At 32.1% G+C, this 25,917-nt stretch overlaps 1 protein-coding gene across 7 annotated transcripts in view; it reads right to left on the bottom strand.

Annotated features, from left to right (window-relative positions):
• LOC127738486 (uncharacterized) overlaps positions 1-25,917 on the bottom strand; it is a 119,710-nt gene that overhangs the window by 18,106 nt on the left and 75,687 nt on the right. The window contains exons 7-10 of one of the 7 annotated variants that reach the window (XM_052249767.1): positions 14,926-15,108; positions 13,672-13,706; positions 12,871-13,210; positions 11,754-12,168 (exon numbers count right to left, since the gene is read on the bottom strand). The exons of 3 other annotated variants lie outside the window; for them this stretch is intronic. In XM_052249767.1, the coding sequence (XP_052105727.1) occupies positions 11,984-12,168; positions 12,871-13,210; positions 13,672-13,706; positions 14,926-15,108 (743 nt within the window). In that variant the 3' untranslated portion in view covers positions 11,754-11,983. Of the gene's footprint in view, positions 1-11,753; positions 12,169-12,870; positions 13,211-13,671; positions 13,707-14,925; positions 15,109-25,917 lie in introns of those variants that run through there. 3 more of the 7 variants (XM_052249766.1, XM_052249764.1, XM_052249765.1) reach the window with 3 other exon arrangements.

Consider the following 25,917-nt stretch of genomic DNA (forward strand, 5'->3'; position numbering starts at 1 on the left):
TCATACGGATTTTTCTGATTTTAACTTTAACATCTAAATATTGAAATTCAACACCTTATGTCTGCTGTGAAATAAGCAGATGTGGTATGATTGCCAATGAGACAGCTATCCAACATAGTCTAAATGTAGCGAAATTAAGCAACTATTGTGGACCTTAAAGATTTCAACAATGAACAGAATATATATCAACTATAAAAGGGCCCGACATGAACAAAATGTGACATAATTCAAACTAACCAAAAATATCTACGGTTTGATTTATGACAAACAAATTAACGAAATTAAGATGTGAATGACAGCAACCAACGCCAAACACTGAATTACAGGCTCCTGACTTGGGCAGATACATATAGAATATGTCGAGGTAAAACATGTTTGTGAGCGCTCCAGCCCTTTTACATGGGACACTGGTGTAACATCTAAACATAAAACATAAAACAAACTGTAAATTATATAAATTAGGCCGTTAGTTTTCTCGTTTGACTTGTTTTACATTGTCATTTCGGGGCCTTTTAAAGCTGACTGTGCGGTATGGGCTTTGTTCATTGTTGAAGGCCGTACGGTGACCTATAGTTGTTAATTTCTGTGTCATTTGGTCTCTTGTGGAGAGTTGTCTCATTTGCAATCATACCACATCTTCTTTTTTATATGTAAAGATAAGTCGGAAATGGTAAAATCCATCAGATCGACACGAAGCACGAAAACAACTAACATAAAAACCAAAAACACAAAGTGCCGAAATAAGACTTATCGCAGTCATTGATATCTTGTTCAAAGCAATTACAATTAATGGATAAATCATGTTCTCCTACACTAAAGTATCAATCAGTACGAATCCAACGGATTTAGGATACAGACTTTATAAACAGTTTGAGAAAGGTATGACCTTGATGAGTGCCAAAACATTAATACATTATATATGGATCAGATGTGGCCCAAGAGTTTTCAATAATGTAAAGCAATACATATTAAGGATGTTTGCTACTCTTGTTTTTGACTTTTTGTCAGATATTTGGAATCCTCTAGTTTTATCCATGTTAGTGCCAATAAAAATTCGGCCCGCTTACCCCTATTTTTCTTTTTATAATTTTATTACATATAGTTTAAATAGCCATATTTGAAAATGCTACCTTGTTATTTTTTCATAAATTTTTAAAGAAAAAGGGTGCCAATGTTAAACGTATGAAAAGTCTAGAGAGAATTATTTCCCGCCAAATTTTCAATGGCTTATATCTCGAAAACAAGCACACGGACCCTTCATTTTTTTCTGCTTTTTTAGTTCCTTTATTTATATACTATCAATTTATAACAGTCTTTTAAAAAGCTTGTTATTTTGAAACAGAGTAGCAAACATCCTTAAGTTATGTTTTCATTTATTAAAAGGAAATGTAATGTTAGTCCATAAACAAACACTATTTAAAGATCTTTCTACGGTGTTAAGTTGACATCCTTTAAGAATAAGTCTTTTCAAAGGACAATGGGTTTACAAGAATCGTATCTAAATTAGTTCGGATTTGACATTTATATGTGCAGTTCCGTGTCTCAATGGTATGAGTTTTCAGAATATCTATAGAATTAATAAAAGGACGTTGGCATAGCAGGGGATGGCAGTCTTTTATATTATTCGTCAAAATCGTTTATTATATCAACGGATTGAACAATTGGAAATGACATTGCTATTTTTGAACTTATTAAAGAAACTTTACGGAAATCGGTCACGGACATCCCTGATATTTTTGCAAAAAACTGCCTTGAAAACGGGATATTACACCAAATTTAATGGCACGAAATCACGAACTTTTAGAACATTAATCCAATTCAAACGTAAATCTGACTATAAAAAACAAACAAGGTACTGGAAAGAGGATATGAATCTTCGTACTACACAAAGTCTAGTGAGTCATCTGAGACGCAGGTGATATTTTAATTAGAGGAGGTTATAGTGAAAAGTTTAGTAAAATCTACGTTTGACTTTCCAAATGATTTTAAGTTGCTTTATGATCAAGATAGTCATAACATTTGTATACTTTATTGATAAAGGTTACTCAATTACATTCTATGTAACGTTTTCTTTGAATGAAGTTAAGAATAAAAACATGTTGTTGAACGGTGATTTTTTATCATGTTTATTTTTCTATAAACCTTTATTTATATATGATTTGGGTCTAATGTATTAGTATGAGATAGTGATATAGAGCCTGGCTATTTCAAAAACTATATCGTCAATTTAAAAATAAGGAAATGATATATGATTGCCAATGAAACAAGAATCCATAAAGACAAAACAGCAAAAGATGTGACAAACTATAGGTCATCGTACGGACTGCAACAAGGGAAAACCCCAAATCGTATAGTATGCTATAAAAGGCCCAGTTATGAAAAAAATACAAATATTTAAAATAGAAAACCAACGGTTAGATTTAGTCTACAACAATGAACAAGATTGTAGAGTCTATTTGTATGTGCAGTTTCTCATGTCTCTTAATTGACATATAATTAAATTCCAAAAACTATATAAATATGTAAAAATTTAAAATGTGATGCAACTTTAAAGTGCGAAGGTATAACTAAAGAGCGATGGTTGACGCGAAAGTGTTACGGGGTGGCCAAGTCATTTTGTCAAAATCCACCTGTACCAAGTCAGGAATATGACTGTTGTTTTTCACTAGTTCCGTTGGTTGATAACGTTTGATTTTGTCAGTTTCTATGGACGTCCCCTCTTTCAATTTACCTTAGAGTTTGATTTTTTTGTTATATTTTTTTTTAATACCGGGTAGTTGTTGCATTTGGACTCATATTACATCATCTTATTAACAATCAAAATATGTATTCCTTAAAGCGAATATGTTTGTTGTCTCTCTATATTAATCAATCCTTTCAATTATGTTCTAGTATGACTAATTTCAGTCTGAAGAGGAAAACACGTCTGGCGTACAAAATTTCAATATTGGTATGTATGATGAGATGATTTATATATACACCGTGACAAAGAAAAACGGAAAATATCACCCAGTGATTTCTGTTAATCCTCTCAGCATTCTGATCAAAACAGAGTTTTGTTAATATATGTAGAAAATGATGTATGGGCGATTTTTATTTATTTTAATAACAGATAATATTATCTTCTAATGAAACATCAGAAGTGTATTGTAATAAATGGTGTGTTATGTGATTAGTTATGATTTAGGTATCCTTGTTTAAAACAAAATATATCTATGCAAGCAAACAGGATGTAAGTCAATATGATGTAATAACATTTTTTTCTTATATCAGATAACGATGCAATTTCTGAAGAATATATTTTTTTTTTTCATTGTTTGAGAAATAGGTTTGTCGTACATTGAATTTCAACTTAGGTTTATAAACATCCGTGTATATTATCCTTTCAAAACATACTTTAAGTAATTATAGATATATAAAGGAAACAGGTCAGGTCTTTACTTTTAAATATTCAGTTTTAATTGAATAAAAAAAAATCAAATGTAATATGTATATATATATACATGTATATTGGCGCTCAAGTTATTTCAACTAGAGGCTCTAAAGTGCGTGTGTCACTCATCTGGATCTATGTACATCTTCAAATTTATAAACTTTGCAACATTTAGACTAGAAAAAAAATCATGACTAAAATCTCATTTTTTGTTGATCATGTCTTGCCGATCATTTTTACCGTTCACGGTTTCTCAACTATTAATTTTGCCCAAAATACCAAAAATGCCCTAAAGTTTTAATCTAATATTCACATATATTGTCGGAAATGATCAGTTTTGCTGTTTATCCACCACAGTGTTTCCCCTAAATACAAAATTGTGACAACGACAATTAAAGGGCAATAACTCATAAAAACTGTTGACTGATAATTTCGGCCATCTTGACATATTGTAGGGTCTGTCCTGCTGAATATATTTTATTTTACCAATTTTCTCTCAGTCCATTATATTTTGATAGACAATAGGCTAACGCGCAAAAAAGTGGTAAAAATCATTGTCATTTGAAGTTTCTTGTTACAATAAGGAATAAACCGACAATGTTGGCAGTGTTGGCTTATATTTGTCGATTTTGTCTTATAGATCATTTTCAATGTTTTATCTAATATAGTTTTTAATGTCATAGGTCAAAACGCAAAACTATTGGTAAACATTGTTGTTTAAAGACAATAGCTCGTTTAAAGAGTCAATAAAAGATTCCCGCATATCGAATTATTTGAGGATCTTGTATTAAGGAACATTTGCAATTTAAAGTTTTTATCGATCTATTATAGTTTTAAATATGATAGGAAGGCGCCTGTTGTTTAGTGGTTGTCGTTTGTTGGTGTGGTTCATAAGGGTTTCTCGTTTCTCGTTTTTTTATAGATTAGACCGTTGGTTTTCCTGTTTGAATTATTTTACACTAGTCATTTTGGGGCCCTTTATAGGTTCGGTTTGAGCCAATACTCCGTGTTTAAGGTCGTACTTTGACCTATAATTGTTTACTCTTTACACATTGTGGCTTGGAGAGTTGTCTCATTGGCGCTCATACCACATCTTCTTTTTATAAATATGCAAAAAAGGAGAAAACAATCGTAATTAAACGGTGACAACACCAATGAGGTATAGACTGACAATTTCACCCATTTGGCTTATTTATATTATTGATCGTGTCTTCTTGATCATTTTAGCAATTATTTTCCGTTCTATTTATAGTTTTCTAGATAATAAACAGAAATAAAAACAAATATTAAAATTCGTCATTCAAGGACAATAACTCTTATTAGAAGTCGTACGACAGATTTACATGTAACGTAAAAGAGAGGCAAAAGATACCAAAAAGTATAATAACAAAAATACCGAACTTCTAGGAAAATTCAAAACGGAAAGTCCCTAATCAAATGGCAAAATTAAAAGCTCAAACACATCAAACGAATGGAAAACAACTGTTATTTTCCTGACTTGATATAGGCATTTTCTTATGTAGAGAAATGGTAGATTAAACCTGGTTTTATAGCTAGCTAACAGGGGCGTAGCTGGCCTAAAACAAAGTGCAAGCATAAGTCTTGGGAATACGAAATCAAACGGCGACTTTTAAGTCTTGACTTATAAGTGAGGGATATGAATCTAAGATGTTTTCAAGGTTATTGTATTGAGCCTGTATTATTAAATGTTAATACTGCATGTAAGACTTAAAGTTTAGTTAATATCCAAAGTCCATATATCTATGCAGAAATTTTTATGCAGAAAATTATTATTTTTCGGTCATTTTCCAGGTATGCCATGCTTATGAAATTCACATTACTCCTTATTAACATGGTTGTTTTCAAATATAAAATAAGTTTTATAAAACGGGAAGATAAGTCGACAAGTCAACCGAAGCGTTTATCAATAGAAGGGCAATCAATGGACACATGACCAACCCGGGAACAGATAAGACACAAAAGAACAAACAAAAACTTTCAATATTGAAACTAAATACATATAAATAATAGGAACCCCGAAAAAAAAATGTGGCGGCCTCCAGTGCTCCGGAAGGGTAAGCAGGTCCTGCTTCTTGCAAGACACCCGCCCATAGCGTTTCTCACTAAGGTCATTTTCGAATCAAAGGAGGGGTTTCTACGACAACGGTAGAAGGTCACTTGGGACACAAATACCCAAGGTGAATTAATAGTCTTTTGGACGAACGGACAATGGGAATACGAAATCAAACGGCGACTTTTAAGTCTTGACTTATAAGTGAGGGATATGAATCTAAGATGTTTTCAAGGTTATTGTATTGAGCCTGTATTATTAAATGTTACTACTGCATGTAAGACTTAAAGTATAGTTAATATCCAAAGTCCATATATCTATTTTTTGCCAAGGCAAATGATCGCAGAACTCTCTCGGTGTCGATATTCATTTCTTTGTGAACATGTATGAGCGCCAACGAAGATATTCTGTCCTATACCATGGTTGAACGGAGATGAGTTTTCAGTCGCCGTAATGCACTAAATTACCGTTCAGTAGTTGATGTAGTTACTGGCATTGTAACTAGGATTGACACGATTGCAAACTATTGAAGGATATAGTTCCTTTTGAGTCACTGCTAGAGACGACATCAGAGATATGGGCTACTCTATAACATCTGGACCCGACCAGCGTCTCTGCCATCTCTTTACCTCAGAGTTGAAGGTTTCTTGATTGTCCGTCAAGTCGTGTCTAAATGTTTCGTATAGTTTGTCTATACACTCTGCTGTCAAAGATTCCAAACGTGCAGGTATAAGGTTCTGGCCTTGAAAACGATCAGAGTTATCCAGTAAACGTCCTGTGAGTTCCTCAATGAAATAGTCAAGGCTCGTTTCCAATACTGACTTGGAGTGTCAGCTGGATAGTTAGCCCGGTTGACCTGTCTTCCTACTCGTTTGTAATTTAATTTCAGAATTATTTTTTTTGTGAAAAAAATGTGCAAGCAAATGATTTTTTGCGTAAAGGCAGCTACGCGCCTGGCTAAACCTCTCACTTCTATGACAGTCGCATAACATTCCATTATATTGACAACAATGTGTGAACAAACAAACATACATAATAGGTAAAAATGTCAAAAATAGGGGTACAGGAGTCAACATTGTGTTATAAACTTAATCACTATAAAAACAAACAAATATGTCAACAAAGAAAAACAAAAAGGCATATAAACAAAGCACATAAGCAAAAACGAAAGACAAGAATACAAAAATTTACGATAGCACAATAACACAATGACGAGATGTATAAGTACCGAGCCACGTCAAATGGATATTACCAAAAATAGACTAAACAGTAAAAGTAACAATTTACAAATACAAATAAAACACCACTATAACACGTAATTAAGATGATAACAACGTCAGTACCTAGAATCTATACTTCAAGACCATCGTGTATTATTTGTCATAAGGAATATTTATTAACAAGGTCTTGGTATCTTCCAATGAACTTTTTTAGAAAAAGGACGAGACTTTCTTTGACATAGCCCTGGTTCACCAACTTTCTGCTCAGACACTGGTGACGTTTTACAACGTTTGAGTAGCAGCTGTAAGCTCTTAAATACCGAATGGGTTTGGAAATGTTTATCCCACATGCAGGTGAAGTTGGTATTTTGCTACTAAGATGGGGGAAATTGATAATTTCAAAATTAAAATCGTCTCGTTTGTCATAGATTTTGGTACTGAAATGACCGTTTATGACAAATTCGAGGTATAAGTCTAAAATGAGGTAGCCGTGTCTGTTGTTTCTTTAATTTCTAGTTTTGGAGGATATATTAATGGAACCCAATCAGAAAAGTTTGGATTGTTAATGGAAAGAACATCATCAATATATCTAAATGTGAAATTAAATGATCTGGCTTCTTTGATCTTCTTGTTTTCGACAAGTGTCTGAAGGAACTCCGACGCATATGAAAATAAGTAGAGATTGGCAAGGAGAGGTGCACAGTTCGTTCCCATAGGAATGCCGACAATTTGTTGAAAAAGCCTACCTCCAAATTCAACAAATATGTTGTCAAAAAGAAACTTCAGCATACTGATCACTTGTTCCTCTGTGTAGCATGTTTTACCCTTTTGTTCTCTATTAACAAAATATGCCGTTTGGTATCCCAAAGTAATAAATTTATAGCGTATGCTACCATTTTTATGTTGAAAAGCATTGTGGATTATTTCTTTTAGACGGTTTTTTAATTTCACATGGGGAGTGATGGTATACAGGGTTGAAAAATCAAAAGTTTAGAAATAACTAATTTCAGAGAAAGATCGACATTTAAAATTATCCAGTTCCCTAGAGCTTTTTAGAATCCAAAAATGGTTAATACCACTAATCGAGTAAACAGTTACACAGTATTTCTGAAGACCCTCTTTCACTGCGGACAGAATTTTTGTCAATCTAATGGACAATTCTTTCGTCGAACATGCATTGAAAAAAAGAATAGTAAAAATTTAATGTCACCCTAGCGGATGATGAAGATGTGAAGGATCACCAAAGCTCCCGGAGCGCGATTTAGATTTGGAAGACTTTTTTACATTAGGCCGATGGTAATGTTTTTGCCCATAACTACGCTGGTGTCTAAAAGTAGTATCAAATAATTACCGCAGGCTGGACTTAACAAATTTCCTACTCCTTTGGTCTTATCATTGCAATACCTAGTTATTCTCGTGCTTGTTCACACTATACGGACTTCATATACAGGAGTGTGCTCCTTATGCAGAAACTGCTCCAACAAAGTTATGAGGAGGACAGATTAAAAATGACACTCCGTAAATTTTACGGACACCATCACGAATTGGTTGATCCATACGATGTGTCTTTGTTCAAACTAACTAAGGACATTTTTACCACGTGTTAGATTGTGGTTTGTCATTACGTCGTCTGATCTTTTAATTACCGAACGTGACTTATTCCCGATTGTGACTGTTTTGCTGAGTGTGAAACCGCATTGCTATAAGACGTGTCACGGTACTTTTCTATCCCAAATTCATGTATTTAATTTTAATGTTATATTTGTTATTCTCGTCGGAATTTGTCAAATGTCTTAACGTCTTTTTTATTATATTCGTGTGTTATGGTAAAGATAATTAATCACCCCCTTCATTTATTAGATTTTAGTTTGGTTTTAACAAAATTTATAACATAAGCAACTCGACGGGTGCCACATGTGGAGCAGGATCTGCTTACCCTTCCGGAGCACCTGAGATCACCCCCAGTTTTGGTGGGGTTCGTGTTGCTTAGTCTTTAGTTTTCTATGTTGTGTCATCTGTACTATTATTTGTCTGATTGTCTTTTTATTTTTGGCCATGACGTTGTCAGTTTGTTTTCGATCTATGAGTTTGACTGTCCCTCTGGTATCTTTCGTCCCTCTTTTATACGATATATTTGGTTTACAGTTTGATTCAGAAGAAACACCGACATAGCTAGATAATACAATTAATTATCTAATTACTACCACAATTTGATATTAATAAGTATTGTAATTTTCATTGTTATTAATAAATGTAATGTCAGTATTACAAATCTAATCTTGAATCAATCCTAATCCTATCTTATTTTTGGGAAATATTTTTATAAATTCAAATGCGACGTCACTTTGTGTGTTTTTTTTAGAATTTCAAAAGTGACGTCACTTTGTGCGTTGAGGCTTTGGCTAACTCGGCTGTGTATTTTTATGTGTTGGATTAAGTTGTTTTATGTAATGTATCCGTTTTTATTCTGTAGTTAGTCCCCACTTCGGTTTTATCATGTATATCTATTATATAGTCATTTTATAAAATTTACTGTTTGCAAAATTATAAATTATTCTAAATAATAAGGATGTTCTTGTCCCAGGCAGAAACTTTTTGGAAGTTTTGGTCCTCGGTGCTCTTCAGCTTTGTACTTGTTTTGGCTTTCAAACTTTTTCCATCTGATCGTCACTGGTTGGTCTTGTGTGGACGAGACGCACGTCTGGCGTATTGAATTATAAGCCTAGTACCTTTTGTTAGCTATTATTTGTGTGTTTCTTTGTCCTATATTTATTTGTATTGTGGTCCTGTCATGTGATGTTGTCGTTTTGGTGTCGTGTTTGACGTTGCCATAAAAGCGGGAGGTTTGGCATGCCACAAAACCAGGTTCAACCAACCATTTGTTCTTAAAATGTCCTGTACCAAGTCAGGAAAGTGGCCATTGTTATATTATAGTTCGTTTCTGTGTGTGTTACATTTTAATGTTGTGTTTTTGTTGTGTCGTTGTTCTCCTCTTATATTTGATGCGTTTCCCTCAGTTTTAGATTGTAACCCGGATTTGTTTTTATCTCTATCGATTTATGAGTTTCGAACAGCGGTATGCTACTGTTGCCTTTATTTAGTTCCCTTATCCAGAAATTTTCTCTATCTTTTCGGAAAGGAGTACTTAGTATAGGACTATTGGTTTTGGTGATAAATTGTCTCGATGATGCGAGGGATCCAAAGGAATATTAAAACTGATAAGTCGAAAACGAGATGAAAATGTCAATGCAAAATATGTAAAAAGACCGAAAGAAAAAAATCAGTTAACTCAAAACATCATGGAAAACTAAAGACTGATCAACAAACCCCACAAAAACACGAGGATGATCTCAGGTGCTCCAGAAGGGGTAAGTATATTATGTTCTACATGTGGCACCCGTTTTGTTGCTCATGTAAATACAAACCCTGTGATATATAAATTTCTCAGTCAACAAACGTTTCAATATACAGACCATAGTGTTTCAAAGTTTGCTTTATTTGGTAAAAAAAAGGCAACAGTAGTATACAGCTGTTCAATAGTCATAAATCTATTAAGCGAAAACAAATCCGTGTTACAAACTAAAACCGAGGGACACACATCAACTATAAGAGGAAAACAACGGAACAACAGAGACACTGAACTGCAACAAAAACAAACGCCAACATACATAGAAATGGACCATTTGATGACAATTGCTATATTTCTGACTTGGTACAGGATATTTTAAGAACAAATGGTGGGTTGAACCTGGTTTAATGGCTAGCCAAACCTCCCGCTTATATGGCAATGTTAAAGATACCGCTAACATGACAATATAACGTGACAGGAATACAGTACAAATAAACGCAAGAACACTCAGGGAAATACACAAATAAATAATATAATAGTACATTTCAACATGTAAACGACAGAATAACAACGGACATCTCCCATGATTTACGACAGTACACCAGGACACCACAAACGAAGTAAAACCGTTCGGAATGTTGGTTCTTCAACTTCATACTTAATTTGACCTTTTTAACTTTTTAGATTCGAGCGTCACTGATGAAAAGAAACGCGCGTTTGGTGTTTAATATTTTTATCCTGGTATCTATGATGAGTTTTTTTAAAGTTACAGTACGATAATATTTCGAAGCGATTTTTTGAGACATAAAATTGCAAGTTTTACAATCTATTGCATTTTGCTCGCTAAATGTCGAATGGTAAGTATTTCCTTGATTTCAAGGACATGACAAAATTAACAAGTAGTGCAGTTGTTGATTTTGTACAATAGGTGGACTAAGATTAAAGTTAGACTGCAACTAGAAGATGAGGGTTCGTGGGATAGTGGCTTGAATCAGCCTTGATAAAAGTCACATAAAACGTCCAATTGCGTCCAGATGTAGCTGCATATTTATACATTCCACACAATCAACGTCCAATAGCAAGTTTTTCATGACTATTCAGTACCAGATCTTCAAATTTACAATTAATAGTAGATAAAGGTTATGAAAGGAAGGTCGGATTGGAAGTTTTCTTTCACGTGTAGATCGGATGGTACTCACCCTCAAAAGAGGCATCGGAATTAACGTACCCATTCTACAAGTGGCGGACTATTTACACATAATGCACAGCCAAATAGCCAACAAGGACGAGAGAGGTGTAGGGAAAACTTTATTTTTAAATACTCCATCAATCTTTCGGTTTACAGTATTGAAGCTATAAATTTCTACTTTATGTCATAGACTACTCACCAAGATCATTGGATTTAATATTTTTGTATCGTAAGCACGAAGAAATGTAATATATCACCTTGATAAAGTCCTTTTGATTTTAAATTGAATACCTAAGAATGTGATAAAAAAGCATAAAACAGATGTGTACATTATCAACTATTACTTGTAATTTTGTACAATTCATGCACAATGGTTTACACAAAATCGTAAACCAATTTCAAATCTACAGACAATAGTTTAGCTTTATATTATTAATAAATTAAAAATACTTCTAAACCAAATCTAATTTGTGTCAGCAAACTATAATTAATACATATCTTAAATTATCTTTATTAAATCTCCAGAAACTAAAACTACAAAAGATAGTATGGTTCATAAATATATTGAATATTATGTTGATTAAGTAAACATATGTATACTTTAATTAATCTACTAGTACAAGTTTTAGAAGGTGATATACAATAAACAAGGCATATTTTGAAACATGTTCCCGTAAACACAGCAATGAAAAATCAATTAAGTTGCAGGTCATCGGTTTCATTACGGACATGTTTCTACTGTAGGGCATTTATCACAATAATCTTTTTCTAAACTGAAGCAAAGACTGCTTGGGCATGCATTGACGTACGGTTCTTTCCCTACACAAGTCACAAATCTGTGACAGGTTGAACGGTGATGATATCTGTTACCTATGGTTCCGTTATAGTTCTGGTAACAAAAGTCTCCTGAAATTATAGTTATAAAATATTAACATGATCAAAAGATCATCAGATGTTTAATATAAATTGAAAAGTAGACAGATATTCTGTATGATTTCTACATTTTGAAAGTATTTCCAGTAAAAGATTCAGGGAACGTTTATAACAAAAAAAAAATATTGAGACTTCGTTCACCTCAGTATAAGCGTTTAAATTGGTTTTTGTTTATGTAGATACAGGTTAATATATAATATAAGGAATGTATGCATTTCCTCGGAATTTAAGTATATTCAAACTCGAACCAATGTACTCACAAATAAATCCACTTGTCTTGTAATTTCATTTCAACCCCAACAACCTCCCATTGTTAATATTTCATTCACGTGGTATTTGTGTAACTTGACTTCAAGTTGTCATCTTGTTTGTATATCGTAGTATTCTAACAAACAAGGTTAAAACAAAATGTAACAAATTAACCACCAGAAGCGTTTTAGACCCATCAAAGTACAAGATGTGTGATAGACTCTGTAAAAAATTATGATGTTTTAATGTATGAAACTTTTTTCGTATACTCACTTTAAAATACCTTAAGCAATTGTATAGTGCCGATAAGGCTGTTGATCATCTGAAAGTCTCGAAAGACCTTACGTTTATCCAAGTAGCATTGTTTGCTTGTTTGATTTTATTTTGTTGCAAAACACAACCTATTAAATATTAATTTATTCTTACCGGAAACCAGGTAAAGCGTTTCAGGATTAGAATATGCCGGCGAATCATCCGGATTAAGGTCGTTGGTCACTTTACATCTAATTGTTGCATTGTACATTGCCGTAGTAAAACCAATCCAAAACTTAAGGACTCTTGTAATTCCACAGTTAATTTTTATGTCTGTTTTGGTTGTAAAACAAGGAGATATTGTTTGATAATTTGCGTCTCCTGCCAACAGCATCTCAACCTCTATGTTCTCTGGTGGATTGCCAACATTACCGGTACAAGTATGGAGATTTGAAATTCTTGGAGAAGTTAGACCAACTATTTGATCAGCGTGTACTGTCATATTAACTGTTTTCTGATGTAAAAGGAATATGATTTATATTTCTCAGAATGTGAAATACTATGAACGAAAACGACTATTTGTTAACTTCTATGCCAGTTTGTCTCTGGTGGAGAGTGGTCTCATTGGAATTCATACCATACCTTCGTATTTTCATATTCACACGATCCTTTATTTAACGGTTACTAATTTGGGACATTGCTTTAATACAGTTTATCATAGACAACAGAAATTTGGCGGAAATTTGGACATATTTGCTTAAAATGTGACAATGACCTAAACATTTCAACATGAATGGATATTTGTTCATTTCGTAACGGGTTTATTTGATTGATGTTTTTGAAATTTTATTGAATAAATGTATCTTCAGTAAATAGTTTAATTTGATGGGAATTACTGACTTTGACTAAATTTCTAATTTGGACACCTGGTTGTTAAACTGACAAACAAGCTACATTACTTTATTGGCATATTACCTTTTGAAGGATTGTTGTATTTGCACAGGAGTCATCTAAAAAATTAGAAAATGAAAAAATGAATATTATGTATAATCATATTTTTGAGATAAAATAAAAATGAAACATTTGAGAAAAAAAAAACACTGTTTTATAGATAATTTTTTTTATAGCGAACACTTATGATATTAAGGATGTTTTCTCCTTTTGTTTTTGAATTTCTGCCAGATTTTCAGAATCCTCTGGTTTTATCCATGTATTGCCTTTAAAATATTTTGACCACTAACCCCTACTTTTCTTTTCATAATTTTTACATATAGTTTAAAAAGTCATATTTGAAAATCTTATAAAATGCTTGTTATTTAATATTTTATAGTATATTAAACAACAAAGCGGCCAATGATTAAAGTGTGAAAAATTTAGAGAGAATCATTTCCCGCCAAATTTTTGATGGCTTATATCTCGAAAACAAGCATACGGACCCTTCTTTTTTTTCTGGTTTTGTCTAGTTCCTTTATTTGTATACATTCATTTTAAAACAGTCCTTTAAAAAGCTTGTTATTTTAAACAGAGTTGCAAACATCCTTAACATTCGATGTTATTTAGTTACTTCATATTGTATTTAGTGTTATTTGTACATTCGATTACTAGGATATTCTCTACCTAAGATTTCACATGCACTTATATGTTTGGTAGATTAGTTAAGTATACATTATACGTTAAAACTCTTAAACCATACGTTGATTTAAATTAATCATAGAAACAAATATAATTATATTCATGGAGGAATATAATTCAGTCAAATGCGTTATTTTTCTTTCTATAAGACAACAGATGTAAAAAAATAAAGACGCGGAACAATGATTCATGTGTGTTTCAACCAATAAATTAAAAGGCTTCACGGAAATATTCCAAAGTTGACTTTGTGTAGTTGGATACTTGATTTTCCATCTGGTATAGCTACAAAGTTTTCAAACTATATGTTATTTATTCGGCTATTGAGTTGCCTTATAAAAACTCGTTCGTGTATCATACCTTCTGTCCACTAAAATTTCCCTGTGGTGGTTCGGTATTTTCTAAATTCTGTTTTTAAACGAATTTGGGTAGTTTTGTAATTTTTCGATGAAATACTTTAGTTTATCTTAAAAACAATCTGCAAATAAATTTGCAAATTTAAGTAACATTAGAAACCAACTGAACGATGGTTGGCAAGATGTGATGCTTCTGTATTCTTTAACACTTTTTTAATATATCTTTTAACAGACACTTTCTTACTTGTTACTGGACATGTAACATCATTGCAAGGATTGCAGGTTTCTACTGTATATATTCCAAAGCAATAGTTGTACTGACATGCCCGACCATATGGTTCTTTATTCTGGCATCCAATATAATAATGACAGTTTGTAGGATGTACACGGTTACTTTGGGATACAGTGTTATCCTTACACGCATCACCTGAAAGAAATTTATCGTCGTAGAAATGCATAAAATATTTTTATATTATACTATTACATAGTGAATTCCTAACTAGCTACTTAAAACATAACGTGACGATTAGTTTTTCTTAATCATAGAAGGATAATTCGAATTATGTTAAGGGTTCGTCGTCCATTATAAATGCAAAATAGATTATTAAAAAAGTATGCTTTACAAATGTAAATGGTAGATTTAGTGGATGAGTAGAGGGCATACGCCTTAACAGCATTTGGACATACGATGTATTATCTAAAACTTCATATCATATTTTTTGTTTAGTGTTTTAACGAGATCAAATAGAGAAAATTTATAATTTTCGATTGACTTCACTGTTTCATTTTCGTTCACTGTAAGGTTCAAGACCGATAACTTTGTAGAAAAGAATGGTTAAAAGTCTATTTTGTTCTTCGCTGGTACTTTTTATTTGCTAGATAAAATAAATCAAGTACATTAAGCAGAAACGTCGCTAACTGATAAGACTGCATCTTCATAAAAGTCTGGTTGACAATTTAGAATACTTAAATAGTTTTCACCTTTTTTACAATATTATTTAACTGAAAGGTTCAAATAGTTAGTAGTTTCTTATTGACACTGGTATAGATTTTGTATTATCAGTATTGACCTTGGATCCTTCAAGTTCTTGTAAATACAGTTTAGTACGAATCCATATTATGAACAATACAGAAACAACGAAAAATAAAATTATGTTTCAAGGAAGTATGTGGAAATAAAATTACAAATGTAGTGGACAACAAAAAAAATGTACATTTCAAATATAATATTGACCACTTTTTGGTATTTCCGATATTACAGGATATAACACCATTTTCATTACATGATTTATGAGTAGATTGTTCTTACACTTACTTAAAACAACCCTTGTTAAATACACAAGAGTGCATCATATTGCTTTCACATTTATCATTCACAATGTTTTAGTTATCAAAAAATTGTCAAATCTTTAAGTTCTATGACAATCTTTCTTATAGTGTTTTTGTTCTCTAGATTTTCCTTTAAAGATCGATGTTCGCTACTCTTGTTTTTGACTTTTTGTCAGATATTTAATTTGGAACCATCTAGTTTTATACGTGTAGTGCGACAATAACGACTTATGCCAACTAATTCCTATCTTTTTTTGTAATTAAACATATTGTTTAAAAAGTGATCATTGAAAATCTTATAAAATCTTGAAAGCAAAAAAGTTTCCAATGTTAAAAGTATGAAACATCTAGTGTAATCCTTTCCCGTCAAATTTTCAATTGCTGATTTATCATTGATAAAGAATTTCCATTTTCCAAGGATAAAGTATTATGTTTGTCCAAATAATTATGATGTCGTCACAGTATTAATTTAAAATAGCCTTTCTATACCGGCATGATAATTGTTTGGACTAGTATTGTGAAAAAATTGTATGAATTTCACGATAATATATTCGTTACAAAAATACGTCACTGTTTGTAATGACCTGAGCTGTAGTTAATGGAAGATGGTAGTTGTTCTTCAGCGGCTGACATGTTTAACGACTGTTATATTATTTATTTGTTCGTTTCTCTGTGCTGATTGTTTTTGCGTTTGTTTGTGTTGTATTTCGGTCACGTAGTGATGTCATTTTAGCGATACTTTTTAACATTGCCATATAAGCGGGAGGTTTGGCTAGCCATGAAACCAGGTTTAACCCACCATTTTTTTCTCTCAAAATGTCCTGTACCAAGTCAGGAATATGGCAGTTGTTATCAAATAGTTCGTTTCTATGTTTCTAGATAAGAAAATGCTTGGACCAAGTCAGGAATATGACAGTTGTTATCCATTCGTTTGATTTGTTTGAGCTTTTGATATTGCCATTTGATTAGGGACTTTCCTTTTTAAATTTTTCTCGGAGTTCAGTATTTTTGTAATTTTACTTTTTGCATTGGCGTTTGTTTTTGTTGCAGTTCAGTGTTTCTGTTGTTCCGTTGATTTCCTCTTATAGTTGATGTGTTGACTCGGTTTTAGTTTGTAACCCGGATTTGTTTCTTCTCGATCGATTCATGACCTTTTAACAGCGGTATACTACTTTTGCCTTTATTTATCACATTTGTGACTGCTTTACTCCAGTTTATGACATTTTTACCTCTTATTTCTGTTTGTTTTGCTCACACATTGTTGTCAATGAAATTCTCTGCGACTGTTACACAAGTGAGAGGTTTAGCTAGGTATAAAACCAGGCTTAAAACACCATTTCCTTTATAAGATAATGCCTGTACCAAGTTAAGAATACGTCATTTGTTACCCATGCATTTGGTGAGTTTGAGCTTTTGATTTTGGCATTATAAAAGGAAATTTCCGTTATGAATTTTCCTTGGAGCTCAATACTCTTGTTATTTTACTTCATTTTTTCAAACTTCCACACATTTGTGAACCAAAAAAAGTTAGTGTTGCGTTTTCTCCGGGTAATCAAAACTTTATTCACACAACACAATCTAGGGTAATTCAATTCTTTGCAAAAATTAACTCAATAGTGAATATAAACTTAAGTCATCCTCATATCTTAACTTACATCTAGAAAATTGACAACTAGCGTCGGTTTGGAACAAAACTTTATGACAAAACAGATGATTGCAGCTTTCCAGCTTACAACTCTACATATCGTTGTTGTAACATAAATTCCAGCAGGGACTGTATATGAAGAAAATATCATCCAGTTGATACACTATTTCAAAGCTTGCATTCCCTATCATTGTTCCTTGATAGTGGGGTATCGCCAACAAGGAAACTATTAAATCAAGAGTGGTGAAGTTCACATCTCCCCTTCAAACATTTTCCAGACTCCATCACGAGTTGATAGACCGTTATAGAATACCTGTTTCACAGATGATGACTGATATATTCCAAAAGAGAGGCGAAGGATACCACAGAGACATTCAAAATCTACTCTAAAATAAACTGACAACGTTATGACTTAAAGGAAAGAGAAAACATACAATCAACAGTACACACAACACAACATAAAAAACCAAAGACTAAGCAACACGAACTAAAATAAACTAAAAAAAAAAATGGGTGTTTATTCCAAATGTCATAACCACAATCCCATCCTCTCTCCTTGAATATGACCTACTAAATTAGACTTATCACCGGGTTTGTATTTACAATAGCAACACGACGTTCAGTTTTCAGTTTTCTTTGTAAACTTTTGTTTGTCTTTTGAACTTTTTAAAAATGTTTGCCATGGTGTTGTCGGTTTATATTTTACTCATCAGTTTGAAAGTCCCTTTGGTATCTTGCTCTCTTTTCAATAATAGATTTTACCCCTATGTTCGATAGTATTAAATCTAAGTTACAATTGCTTGTATCATGTACAAAAGAAATCTTACCTGGTATAAGTGAAACTGTTTCATTATTTGAATAAAAGGATGGAGAATCTGGGTAGTGTTTATTGATTACTGAACATCTAATGATAGCAGTTTCCATATCAGACGAAAATACTATTCCAAATTCTATTTTTCTATGAATTTCGCATAATGTCTTGTTGTCCTGTGAGTTTTCAATTGTAACATCTAATTTTCTGAATTCTAAGTCTCCTGACTTCAAAATTTCAATGCTTATATCGCCTGCTGGATAGCCAATGTCGGCTTCGCAACTATGCAACAACCAATTTCTGTAAACTGCTAGATCAGCTACTTGATGAGGATTTAGTCGTAAAATCGAATTTCCAGTAGGTGTACCTTAATGAAAAAGGAAGATAAATTTTGATCATCATTGTCTAAAAATTAAAAAAGACATTATATATAACATAACAACACAAAATTTGATCAGGATTTAGTCGTAAAATCGAATTTCTAGTAGGCGAACCTTAATGAAAAAGGAAGATAAATTTTGTTTATCATTGCCGAAAAAAAAAAAAAAAAAACACTTTATGTAACAAAACAACAAAAAGTGTAACTTTGTCTTGATAAACATCCATTGATTATCCTTCCCGACTATAGGCAGATATTATACTGCAGAATGAAGTGGCGGGTGTATACTGTCACTATTCTGACCTTATAAAATCAGAAAGTTATACGAGATAAGAAAGAAAAAGGCACATTTTTGAATATGTAAAGATGTTAAAAAAATATGTCTTTTTTAAGGGACTCGTTTAGATGTTGCTCATTCTAGTTTTATATGTAGTTTTTTAATTTGTATACTTGTTTATCTTTTTTTTTTCATAACTATGTTGTCAATTCTCCTTTAAATATGAGTTTTAATGTCCCTTTGGAATCTGCAGTCACTTTGTTAGACATTATATGGCAATCATAAAAAATATGATGTAAACAGAACATACATGTGTATAACCATTTATCCACCCATTAGAATCGAAAAATATGTATAATTTACATTCATGAGATTGCAACTTATCTATCTCCAGAAGAGTTAAACAGACCTAGACAGCATTGAATAACGTTACTACCTTTCGAAAGTCTACGATTTAATTCACCTTAATAAATCTTTTACGCAATTGAAGAAATACAAAGCTGTAAAAAAGAGGACGACGATACAAAGAGGAAAGTGAAAAACCACATTTAGAAGAACAGAAAAACATTACTAAAAGAAAAAGAAAAGACAAACTGCTTAACAACGGTCTTCAAAACAAATCTCATCAATCTGGAAACTCGAGTTTGAATATACACAATAACAAACCAGGAGGTAGACTCTGGTACCCTAAAAGGGTACACTTTTGTGACACCTGACGAAAGGTTATTGAAAAATAGGACTACACTGATAACTCGAATTATTTTATAATACTGACTTTAGTACACAAACTATCTAAGTGTTTTTGAATGGATTTTCAATATGATAATTTATTCTTCATAACAAGACTGAAGGATTACCACATTTTAATAGCTTATCGAAGGAAATTGTTTTTTAAAAACAGTTTTGTAAACTTGGGACCAATTGCACTCGCATATATCACTATGGAAACGGAACAAGCTTTGGCTACAAGGGATATATATTATCATCTTTGATATATATTTTTGTAACAGTATACCAAATCGTGACGGTGACCAGAAAACTTTCAAACGATAACCTCAACTATGCAATTGAGATGTTTTGCAGTCCATCGCTTCCTTATAAGCGACAGCACCCAATCAAAGAAATCTTTAACAGAGGTGGAAAAATATTTGCAACATAAAATGCTTAATGAAAAACAATTCAAAGTGTAAAAGGGAATCAGAAAGCATGGATAACATCATACACTTAATTTACATGTATGACGAATTCTAGCTACTATCATTATAATGTTCTGTAAACTATTTTGTATGCCATTTTGTGTTATACAATTATGTACTTACAGTGAGGTTGTATATTGGAACTTGTTGCTTGAGATGAGCTGCTCTCTGAAAAGAAATTTGATAATATTCCTCGGATAATTACTAGCATTCCATTGAAACCTAAACACGTCATAAAATGGTTATTACTTATATTAAACTACCAAGATTGTATGAATGAGTGAATGATGCAAAACAACATACATTGTTCTAAATGCTCTTTCCATAGTTCAGGCCATAAGAAACAACGGGTATCGTCTTTTTGGAAATGGCAGATATATAAAACAAAACGATGTTAAATTGATCACTTTAAATAGTGTCACTATAGTGTTAATTATTATATGATTCTTCATTGGCGTTGGCATTGATTCAAGGTAAGCTGTGATGTCCCCAAAACCAGTTGAGTAATTGTATTTTTTTCTCTCTTTTTTATGTAGACCAATACCTGTAAATTGTAAATACCATGACAAACTTTCAGAAGAACCATTCAAGGTTTTCTACAACTTGAATTATCAATTGACACATAGCAATGATTTAAAAGAAATGTATCATGAGCGGTTCCCGATTGTTCTATGTTAATGCGATATTTTTATTTATGGTTTGTCCTTTTAATCACAGTTTATAAAAAAAAAAAATATTATAAGAAATATATTTATAGGTTTCATAACGAGTTAGATTTGAATATCGCTTGATACCAAGTCAAGTAATTTAATTTCAATACAATAATAAATCACTCTGTGACGAAAACACGCACATCCGTTGCAAAGGTGGAAAAATAGCCAATTTTGAACTTTGAATGTCACTGACCTCATAAATAACCAAAGGAAATTTCACACTGCAAGACACGTCAACCAAGTTAACTCATATTTCGTAGCATTTATTAATATCACACTCCTTTCAGTGTGATAAATGAATTATCTCGTCATGCGAAAAATAGATAACCAGCAATAACCATTAGTATAAAGATATATAAATTGGTATTTGAACTTAGTATTACACATAAACCGAAAGAAGGTCATGATACAAAGTTTTAATCATCATAACATAGCGATGAAAAGATATAACGATACACATTTTCCTTTTGTATGTCAACATTTTTGGCTGTACCTGATGATATATCCTGATTGTGTGTTGGTGTTGTGAGCAAAGATGCCGAATTTGCAGTGGTATATGTTGACGCTGCCGTACTGAGTATTGTTGTTCCAAAAGTAACAATTACAGTCGTTGACGTATTGGTTTTGTTTGATATTGATGGCAAAAAAGAAGATTCTTCGTTTGAAATATAACATAATAGTATCCATTTATTTTCGTCACTTTTTAGTTGTTGTATTAGAACAGCCTTTTCAAGAATATAGATTTATATTCAACTGACGATTTTCCATTAAATATTCTAGTATAGGTTTCAGGACTAGTGTCCTTCTTGAAGATCCTACGTGTTTGACATGAAATAGGGATAGGGCTTGGATAAGGAGTATGATGAGATTGGAACCCCAAAAGAGGAAGATGGAACTTGGAAAAGACGGGGTAAAAATTAGGCATATGTTTGAAAAGTTATTTTACCGATTTTCGTCTTTGAATAAGGAAAGGGTAGGAGAAGAAAAGGAGAAATAAGGAAGCATTCCAATTGTGTCCCTTTTTGGAGATTGCTTCTCCGTAATTTACTTGACAATTTACAGAGCAAACTTAATAAAGTCATTCTTGAAACAAAACCGCGTGTCTGGCCATTTTGTTTAATTTTTTTTTTAGAAAAATTTCTTCATAGATTAAATTTAGTATCGATCTAAAATAAAATTGAAATCAATAGAGATGAAACAGGGAAATTATTGCATAACCTAACATAAGAGTTTCTGCTTAAAAACACTCTCAATGTACTAAATATTGAAGTTTGTATCATTTTTGTCAAATAGAATGATCATGTATAGAAAACAAATTATATTATGAAGTATTTCATTTAAAAACATATCTATATCTATATACTCCCTTGTCCATTTTACACTGGTGTTAAGACGAACTTCACTGGTTAAAATTCAAATGGAAAGAGATTGACATCCCAACAACTTAATTAACCCCTAACTAATAAATGTAACATGAGCTCCTTTATCAATAATATCTTTAGATGTTGTCTTTTATATATCTTAATTCGTTTTTTTGAGGATTATACAAACGTTTGTGTTAATTGCATATAGGTGATAGTTTTTGTTCTTTCGTCTAACTCATTGTGATAGTGAACGGATGCCTTACATATTGTTGAAGCCCTACATTGTAAAACCTTTTCGTTAATGTTTTGCATTGGTTGGTTGCTGTCTCATTGACTTTTAATCTAAATATTCTTTTTATATATATATTCTATTTAGAACATTAAAAATATTTTTGCAGACAACTTGCTTTGTATATTAAAAGGATTTATTATTTACATGTTTTTAGAAAATTGTCTTCATAAAAGGTCTCTTTTAATGACAGACACAACTCATATATTAAGTCGAAAAGAAATAACTAACAACGCCATGGCAAAAAACCGAAAAGATAATCAAGTCCACAAACTATTACAAAGACAATTTAAAATGAAGCAACACAAACCCGATTTAAAACCGGGGATGAAATCAGGTGCTCCGGAATGGTAGCAGTTTCTGCTTTACATATGGTATCCATCATGTTGCTCATGCAAAATCAAATTCGATAATAAGTCTTATTGGGCAGGTCGCAATCGAGAGTAACCAGATTATGTTTAATCGGTTCGAGTTTTGAATCATATCCGTACTCATTTTTGAAAAAGATGTTCCATTAAGATCAATCAGCCCTTGATGGCGTCAGTTTAACATTCAAAAGGATGACTTCACTTAAGAAATGTAGAACCAAGGATTCACTAGCTTCTTTGTAAGCAATATTACTTTATAAAGGAAATCAAGATAGGAAACGAAAGCTCTAGAATATCGTATACTATATTACACGTCATATACAGGCGCTGCTTTGATGTTCTCGAGCAAAACCAAATGAAATGTCTCAGTGCAAATCATTCAGTAAATTGTAACCGAATAATTAAATAAGAATGTTTTAATTTTAAGTTTGCAACATCTACGAGTTTATACGATACTTTTAAAACTTACAGATTGATGTCAAATTCACTGAGATTATCAAAATCATCAGTACTCAATATAATCACTAATTGTTTCGGGGGAACACGCACATGCATGTAAACCGATTTGAAAGTTATACGTCTTTACCTAGTTTTCTTGTTAAAGCGTTCTTGATGAAGTTAAATTTAGAGGGACACGTCGGGGACGTATTTGAAAAAACCCCATCATTGTCCAGTTTAGCAACCAATCACTTGTTCCTTTTAGTTAGGTACGAATGTACTTTTGTTGGGAAATATTAATGACGTATTCAAAAATCAAGAGTACCCTTAAAGTTGGAAATTCCTAGAACAATCTTACTGAATTATACATATGAAATATAGATACATGTATGTATGATTAAAAAAAAAAAAAAAAAAAAAAACTAAAGTATTTCGTTTTAAATAAACTTATCATAGATACCAGGATTTAATTTTGTATTTACGCCAGACGCGCGTTTCGTCTACAAAAGACTCATCAGTGACGCTCGAATCCAAAAAAGTTAAAAAGGCCAAATAAAGTACAAAGTTGTAGAGCATTGAGGACCAAAATTCCTAAAAGTTTTGCCAAATACAGCTAAGGTAATCTATTCCTGAGGTAGAAAAGCCTTAGTATTTCAAAAATTCAAAAGTTTTGTAAACAGTGAACTTATAAATATGACCATATCAATGATCTGAGTTAAATTGAACCGAGTTAAAAATAAGGTACATCATTATCAGTATTTCGAAAATAAAACAATAAATGTTTTAGTTGGAAAGAATCTTATAAATGCAGTTCTTATTTCGGAATACGAACATACAACTTAAAATAAACAGACCTTTACTGATATTTCTCAGAATTAAGAAATAAGCTCCAACGCAAAGGCCAGTTATGATTATAGCTATAATCATAAGAAGTGCAACAATTTTGCCAGGTGAACAAGGTGAACTCTTCAGTGCCTTTTATTTTCTTTCTCCGGACTGTTAAGTGATCCTTCTACCTATAAATAAAATAGTATGTCTTTATATTTCAAATACAGCAAAAGATTGAAAACATACATTACGACAAGTAATAAGAGGTATTTTATAGTTCGAGGATTTCATTTCTAGCTATATCAACTCACAATCATACATTTCTAAAGAATTTGATAAAATAAACTATTTTCTTTAAAATAAAGCCTATGTACACGCATTTTATAGTAAAACATAGCCATGTATAAATGTATTCATCTCGTTTGTTAAATAAAAAGTATCGTATGAATTAAACAAAACCAAAACGTAAAGTGAAATTTAGGAATATTACTTTTTTATTCGAAATTCATCCTTCAGTAAAACCTATCGCCATACTTTGTGTCATTATGTCACTTACATACTTTATTTGAGGAAAAGCTTTGACTTCCTGCTGCTTTATATTGGAATCTGCTATAACTGAATATGTACAATTATCAAGATCACTAAACTCCTTTTCGTTTCCACAGTGATCTCCCCTATCACTTACATACTTTATTTGAGGAAAAGCTTTGACTTCCTGCTGCTTTGTATTGGAATCTGCTATAACTGAATATGTACAATTATCAAGTTCACTAAACTCCTTTTCGTTTCCACAGTGATCTTCCCTTTTCTCTTTTTCCATGTGGTGTAGCCAACTGTGAGGTTCATCTTGCATTTTATTAGGTGGCAAATTACTTTTTATGGATCCCTGAACTATCAAGTAATCATGGTTAGAAGATATTCTCTTTTCTTTTCCGTTTATCGGTTGTAAGTATCCATCTAAATCTGACTGTTTCCTACAAAATTCTGGAGGTGAAGGATACTCTTGATTGTATGAACTGTTTCCGAATGCACCAACATTACGTTTTTCAAAACTTATCTTTTCATTTGGGGGTTCCATTTGATGTATATATCTAATATATAGAATTAAGAAGATATGGTATGAGTGCCAATGAGACAACCCTCCATCCAAGTCACAATTTGTAAAAGTATAAACGTTAAAGTATTTATGCAGTATGTGTTTAGTATATTCACATGAAATGCATGTCTTTTGTATGATAAAAGGAACAAGAACCTGCGGTATTATGTAATAACTACATACTACAGAATTAAAATGAAGGAGAATTAGTACTTTTACTGTATTAGGTCTGACTAAATATTTGCTAAGGTAGATTGTTTCTTTGAATGGCTATACATCATCATAGTGCAAATCATTCTTTGATCATTTAAAATCCTGATAAAAATCATGTATCAACTTCAATGTATTGATTTTTTTTATCGTATATTATGTGAAAAGAAAAACAAAGAACGTATTGAACTTAAAAATCGTTAAATCAAAAGCTTAAAAAACTTTAACACCATTGTAAAACAATGATATTGGTTTTTCTCACTACTGAAGGCCGCAAGTTGACCTATAATTGC

Source organism: Mytilus californianus, unplaced genomic scaffold (assembly GCF_021869535.1).
Source record: "Mytilus californianus isolate M0D057914Y unplaced genomic scaffold, xbMytCali1.0.p SCAF_4, whole genome shotgun sequence".
Taxonomy (NCBI): domain Eukaryota; kingdom Metazoa; phylum Mollusca; class Bivalvia; order Mytilida; family Mytilidae; genus Mytilus; species Mytilus californianus.